General features: G+C 46.4%; 1 protein-coding gene across 2 annotated transcripts in view; it reads left to right on the top strand.

The window, feature by feature from the left end:
- Positions 1–868, top strand: part of TSPAN16 (tetraspanin 16) — a 17706-nt gene extending 16838 nt beyond the window's left edge. For both annotated transcript variants that reach the window (XM_006104572.3, XM_006104571.3), the window contains one exon: positions 821–868. In XM_006104572.3, coding sequence (XP_006104634.1) covers positions 821–868 — 48 coding nt within the window. The remainder of the gene's footprint in view (positions 1–820) is intronic.
- The last annotated feature ends 6666 nt before the right edge of the window (positions 869–7534 follow it).

The raw sequence follows: 7534 nt of genomic DNA, 5'->3' as shown, positions 1-7534 counted from the left end.
AGGGCAGTTAGGGGCAATCAGGCAGGCAGGCAGGTGAACAGTTAGGAGCCAGCAGTCCCGGGTTGTGAGAGGGGTGTCCGGCTGCCGGTTTAGGCCAGATAAACCGGCAGTCGGACATTTCCCGAGGGGTCCTGGATTGGAGAGGGTTCAGGCTGGGCTGAGGGAACCCCCTCCCATGCATGAATTTCATGCACTGGGCCTCTAGTACAAAATAATATTGTATGTAAACTGTCATTGGGAAAAAAAAAAAGATCAGAAAAGTAGCTTCTGGGGCCTCTGCAGAGGTGTGGGCAGAGTTCAGGAAAATGGGGATGTTGAGGCACTCAGGGGCCAGCAGCTTGGGGAGCTTTTACTTCTCCTAGTCCAGAGGCGCTGGGGCGAGCAGGCTTGGAGCGTGCAGGATGAGCAGAAGAGAGGAGGGAGTGGGAATCCTTCAAACTTTCCCCCATTCTCCCACCTCTCATTGGTGCTTCCTATTGGCCAAATCTAACAGGAAGGAAGAAGGCAGGGGTTTCTGGGAAATGTAGTTTTCAGGACCCGGGGGAGAACAGAAGAGGGTGGAGATAAGATGGGGGGGGGGGGAGGGGGAAGCAAAGGGAGAATGACGGCTGTGCATCCTTAAAGGCCTCCACCTGTACCCCCCACCGAAGCGATGTGAACGGGTCCAAATGACCTCCACGTGGCCTGAGGACCCGGAGGCCACGTGTAACCCTGCCCCTGCCGCTTCCGGAACACGATGCTACCCATCTCTGGGTATCCAACTTGATTCCCGTTCCAGAAGTCCCTCAAGTTGGTTCAATCTTTCTTTCTTCCATTTCAGCTGCCAGGAGTTCTTACCACCTTGTTGCTGTTTGTGAAGCTGGGCTGACAGACCTGGGAGGACAGGACACCTGGGCACACCTGGCTGTTGGAGATGTGGTCTCGTTTTTGTTTCTCTGTGGAACTCACTGTTTTGTTTGTTTTTAAGGGAGATTGATAATAAAAGTTTGGGGAAACTTCTGTCATCCCGACTCCTTTCCCCTTCGCTTTATTTAGTTATTTTTCTTTTGTTTTGTTTTTTCCTTCGCTTTATTTTTCATACTAGCTGGCAATGATTTTAGTTCACATGCAGCTGTCTTGTTTGGTAAATTATTATGTGAAAAAAAAAAATATTCACAAAAGCCCTGGCCGGTTTGGCTCAGTGGAGAGAGCGTCGGCCTGAAGGGTCCCAGGTTCGATTCCGGTCAAGGGCATGTACCTTGCTTGCGGGCACATCCCCAGTAGGGGGTGTGCAGGAGGCAGCTGGTCGATGTTTCTAACTCTCTATCTCTCTCCTTTCCTCTCTGTAAAAAATCAATAAAATATATTTTTTAAAAATATTCACAAAAGATAACTTGTCCAAAGAAACCCCCATGTACTCCTAACCAGGACTCAGCAATCACCAAGAATTTGACATTATTTGTTTCATTATCCCTTTCTCTCTCTCTCTTTTTTTAAAATATGTTTTTGAGGAGAACCAAGCTGGCAGCAAACATAAACACAGGTACTTGCCACCTTGCACAACCACATCGAAATTACAATACAATACAGAACAGCCATCATTGAGAACTGCCTGAAAACTGGCTGAACAGAAGTCCTACAACTAGAGAAGTAAAGAAGAAAGTACATCGAGACTAATAGGAGGGGCGGAGGCCCACACCAAGACACATCATAATTAAAATGCCAAAGGTGAAAGACAAAGAGAGAATCTTATAAGCAGCAAGAGAAAAGCAGTTTCCTACCTACAAGGGAGCACCCATACAACTTCAGCTGATTTCTCAACAGAAACTTTGCAGGCCAGAAGGGAGTGGCAAGAAATATTCAAAGTGATGAAAAGCAAGGACCTACAACCAAGATTACTCTACCCAGCAAAGTTATCATTTAGAATTGAAGATCAGATAAAGAACTTCCCAGATAAGGAAAAGCTAAAGGAGTTCATCACCACCAAACTAGTATGACATAAAATGTTAAAGGGTCTTCAAGAAGAAGAAGAAGAAGAGATAAAATATCAAAAATATGAACAATAAAATGGCAATAAATGCATGCCTATTAACAATTGAATCTAAAAATCAAAATAGCCCTGGTTGGTTTTGCTCACTGGATAGAGCATCGACCTGCAGACTGAAGGGTCCCGGGTTCGATTCCAGTCAAGGGTACATGCCTGCATTGCAGGCTCGATCCCCAATAGGAGGCGTGCAGGAGGCAGCTGATCAATGATTCTCTCTCATCATTGATGTTTCTATCTCTCCCTCTACCTTCCTCTCTGAAACCAATAAAAATATATTTTAAAAAATAATAATAAATAAATAAAAATAAATGAGTAAGGAATCTAATGAACAAAATAAACTGATGAATAAAATATAACCAGAGGCATGGAAACATGGAACACACTGGTGAATCTCAGAGGGAAGGGGGGTGGGGTGCTGAGAAGAGATTAACCAAATAATTTATATGCATATATGCATTACCTATGGACACAGACAATAGGTGGTGAAGACCTGCAGTGAGGAGGGAACCAGGTGAAGGGAGGCAATGGGGGAGAGCAGGGGAACATCTGTAATACTCTCAACAATAAAGGTTAAAATGAAATTTAAAAACGTATAAATTTGTGTTCACAACCCTAATGCCATTATAACATCAGACTGAATACGTGTGTCTTCCCAACATTTGTATGTTGAAACCTAATCCCCAAGGTGATGGCATTAGGAGGTGATTAGGTCATGAGTGTGGGGCCCTCATGAATGGGATTAGTGCCCTTGTAAAGAGACTCCAAAGAGCTCCCTCACCCCTCCCTCCATCTGAGGACACAGTAATCTGCTGGCACTGTGGTCTTGAACTTCCCAGCCTCTAGAACTGTGAGAAAAAAATGTTGTTTATAACCCACCAAGTCTGATATTCTGTTATAGCAGCTTGAATGGACTAAGACAACAGCTAAGACAATTAGCAGCCATTCTTTGGCATCACCAAACACACAGGCCATCATCGAATTCCTCTAATTGGCTCCAAATATCACTGTGCATTTTGTTTCTTTGAATTGGGATCCAAACGAGCTCCACATGTTATGTGTGTCATGTCTTCTACGTCCCTTTTATTTGAACCCAGTAGCCCTGAAATCAGAGCACACATTGCAATCTTCTAGATCAGCGGTTCTCAACCTGTGGGTCGCGACCCCTTTGGGGGTCGAACGACCCTTTCACAGGGGTCGCCTAAGACCATCGGAAAACACATATATAATTACATATTGTTTTTGTGATTAATCACTATGCTTTCATTATGTTCAATTTGTAACAATGAAAATACATCCTGCATATCAGATATTTACATTATGATTCATAACAGTAGCAAAATTGCAGTTATGAAGTAGCAACGAAAATAATTTTATGGTTGGGGGTCACCACAACATGAGGAACTGTATTAAAGGGTCGCGGCATTAGGAAGGTTGAGAACCACTGCTCTAGATGTTTTGTTAAAGACCCAATCCCTCTACCAGAGCTTCTGACTCAGGAGATCTTGAGGGCCAGGGGTCTGCATTCCTAACACATTCCCAGACAATGTTTCGGACACAGGAAAGACACTTTGAGAACCGGCTGCTCTAGATTTCCTCCTTTTTCCCAACCCCACCTACCTTGGATTTGTTGCAGGAAGAGTGTGGAATGCTGGGAATTCCACACCTTCTGGTTTTGCTGTGTCTGCCCTGTGGTGCCTTTACCTTGTTCCTCTCTCCCCTGTATTTCCTATAAATCACTTGTTCTCAGCCCTGGCTGTACACTGGAACCCCCTGGGAATTTACCAAAATACTCAAGCTTGGACCCCAGGGTTACCAAGCAAGACCTAATGGACATAGAAGCCAATGCTAGGGCACTAGCTTCTCCTTTTTTCTTTTAAAAATATATTTGTATTGATTACAGGGAGAGAGGTGGAAATATCAATGATGACAGAGAATCACTGATCGGCTGCCTCCTGCATACACCACACTGGGGATCGAGCCCGAAACCCAGACATGTGACCTGGAATCAAACTGCGAACTCCTGGTTCATAGGTCAATGCTCAACCACTGAGCCATGCCGACCGGGCTATGGCACTAGCTTTTGAGGAGGAAAAAGAAAGCTTTTATTGTGAGGTCAACCTGCAAAGAGACAGGAGGCAAGGCTCAAGTCTGTCTTCTCCTTCCCGGGCTTGGGGCCAGGTAGCTTAGTTGGTTAGAGTGTCGTCCTGAGATACCAAGGTTATGGGTTCAATCAGGGCACATACAAGAATCAACCAATGAGTGCGTAAATAAGTGGAACAACAAATTGGTGTTTCCCTCACTCTCTCTCACTCTCTTTCTCTCCCTTCCTTTCTGTCTCTAAAAATCAATAAATAAAAATGAATAAATAATGCAAGATGTTTCAACACCAGATCTTCCTGGACAACAGGCCCTTTGCTTCTGAAAGGGTTTCATCAGGTTCCGATCTTGTCCTGGTCCTTTGTTTCTGCGGGGGGAGCAGCGAAGGGTTCACAAGGGGTACGCACAAGGGGTATATCGAGGTTCAAACTTTGGTCTTTGGTTCTGGGTCCTGTTGGTGCGAATCCTGAGAACGAAGATACCTACTAACAAGGGTTCCTAACTGGGCTCAAAATTTTAAAAACAGAGCCTGGCAGCCGTTTCTACACAGGAGCCTCTCACACAAACTGCACTCCAGGGAGAAGTCTGCACTGAACTGCTTGCCTCTGCACTGACTCGCCTGCCTGTACTGCTTCTGCCACCTGAGCCAGCCCTGATGAAGGAGTTCCTGGAATCCTATTTCAACCCATAGGACTGAGGCTTTCCCCATCCAACTGGAGCTGCAAAGGTCCGGTCAACTAGAGCAGTTCTATTCTGACCAATTAGGACAGTGCCTTTTGGACCAATCAAACTGCCGAGGATGTGGAGCCCTCGTTTGCATGAGGACACACCAATCAGGGACCAGGGGTGGGGACTTGTGTCTATATAAGCCAGCTCTCCTGCGGCTCTGGGAGCACCCTCTCCTTTCCACCTAAGGCTGAAAGGAACAGAACAGGCCAGAAGGCAGTGGGCAGGTCACTGCAGCACAGAGCTGACCACACAGCGGACCAGTGCAGACCAGCCAGGGGCAGAGCCGCCTAGTTGGAGGGTGGCCTGGCCCCAGGGCTGCCTCACAGCTGTGCTGTATCACAATTGAGGTGCTTTGCACTGTGTAATTTCTTTCTTCACCACACCCCGACTGGGGATTCCTATTGTTGTTGAATCGGCACCAACATCCATCAGTTGACATTAGAAACAGGATAGGACCCGTTTGAACTGGTTCTGTGGTTACACCATCTCTCCATCTTCTGATTTAATTGGACTGGGCTGTGGCCTGGGCATGGGGACTTATTACATTTACCCAATTAAGGGGTGGCCATGGACACTGCTGAGAATCAATAAAACCAGGGTTTCATCCAGTGACCATAGCAGACTGAATGGATTCTTCCACTGGGGGTTGCCAATGGTAATTTATCTAATGTTTCCATCTTTCTTTGGGGAGGATAATAAAATGGGCACAGTCCTATTTGCTATTGGTGCAATCAACTGCCACTCAGTAAAACACACCTAGCTTTCTTTGAACCAGCCCACCTCTCAGATTTCTGTCCCTAAGTTAGGGGCAGGCAAATACTCCCAGCCAGCCAATCAGCACGTTTCATCGGTCTCGACCTCAGTCATTGGTTCAGGCATGGACTGGGACCCAGGTGGCCAAGAGACCTGGTTTGGGGAAGTTAACTAGGGTTATCAGGAAAGAGTAGCTTCCACCATCCCCACAGCCCCCACCCTTGTCCCCCCGACTCACACGGTTCAGAGGGGGCCACCTCACAGGGTCGAGGCTACAGAGAGAAGGCACAGAGAGCAGGGATGAGAATCCTGCTACCATATGCAAGTCTTTGGACCTAGCTCACTCCGGCTCTGCAGTTCATTCATTCACTGAACAAACATCTGTACAGTGCCTGCTGCATGTCAGAAACAAACTGTTTGTACTCACACTTCTGACACCAAATATGTGGGGATTTTCCATATGAAGCAAATCTGCAGGCATCAACCGGGGTCCTACAATTCAATTCAATTCTGAAACTAACTACCCAGAGCCCACATCAGAAGCCACAGGTTTAAGGGCTCAGTCTCACAGGATTGCCCCCATCTCAGATGCCAGTGGCAAGAATTATGTCCCCAGGTGAGACACACTTCTGAGCTGGTTACAGCCAGGGGTTTCCCGCCTTCTTCCTTCCATTTCAGGTTTGATAACTAGAATGACTCACAAAACTCAGGAAAGCATTTGACCCGTTATTACATTTATTACAAAAGCTACAACTCGGAATAAAAACATATTTAAAAATATAAATAAGCCAAAACCGGTTTGGCTCAGTGGATAGAGCATCGGCCTGCGGACTGAAAGGTCCCAAGTTCGATTCCGGTCAAGGGCATGTACCTGGGTTGCGGGCACATCCCCAGTGGGAGATGTGCAGGAGGCGGCTGATCGATGTTTCTCTCTCATCGATGTTTCTAACTCTCTATCTCTCTCCCTTCCTCTCTGTAAAAAATCAATAAAATATATTAAAAAAAAAATAAAAATAAATAAATAAAAAAAAATAAAAATATAAATAAAAGCTACAACTCAGGAACGGTGAGACGGAAGAGATGCACAGGACAAGGTATGGGGGAGGGGTGTGGGATTTCCATGCCTTCTCTGGGCGTACCACCCTCCCAGCATGGCCATGTGTTCACCAACCCGGAAGTTCTTCCATAGTTTAGGGTTTTCATGGCGGTTTCCTTACAAAGACGTGATTGATTAAATCGTTGGCCATTGGCGATTCACTCTATCTCCAGCCCCACTTCTCCCAGGTCAGGGGGCAGGACTGACAGTGCCAACACTCTAACCATGGCTTGGTCTTTCTGGAGACCAACTCCCATCCTGAAGCTACCACCCGCTCCCCCAGTCCTCTGGGTAACATACAAAAGACACTCCGGAGATAACGGTTTTAAGAGATGTGTGCTAGGAACCAGGGACAAAGACCAAGTATTTCTTTTTTATTGTAGGAGACAGAACAGAGCTGGGGGTGGCAGTGAAATATTTTTAAATCCCTACCTTTAGCTGACACTATTGGAGGAGATACTTATTGAAGTTAAATGAAATAGTACTTTATATTCTAGGGGCTATGGGAAGGAGGGGTTGCAGTACTAAAGTACTAAATTGTGAGGGAAGTAGGGGGAGGGGTGCAGAAGGAGAAGGTGAAATTTGTGGAAAGACCTGAAAGAGGAAGTGAGAGAGGGGAGCTTTGCGACTACCTGGGGTAGGAGAGTTCCAGGCAGAGGAACAGCTAATGCGAGGGCCCTGAGGCAGGGGCCTGGTGTGTTCAAATAGCAGCTAGGAGGTCAATATGACTGGAGCAAGGCAGGTGGGAAAAGTTGAGAGCAAGGAGGTGGCTGATGAGGTCAGGCAGCACCTTGTAGGACACAGGGAGACTTTGGCATTTACTCCCAGGCGGG

The sequence above is a fragment of the Myotis lucifugus genome, unplaced genomic scaffold (genome assembly GCF_000147115.1).
Source record: "Myotis lucifugus unplaced genomic scaffold, Myoluc2.0 scaffold_583, whole genome shotgun sequence".
Lineage (NCBI taxonomy): Eukaryota > Metazoa > Chordata > Mammalia > Chiroptera > Vespertilionidae > Myotis > Myotis lucifugus.
Note: the sequence above shows the minus strand (reverse complement) of the source record. Positions and strands in the feature narration are given on the sequence as shown.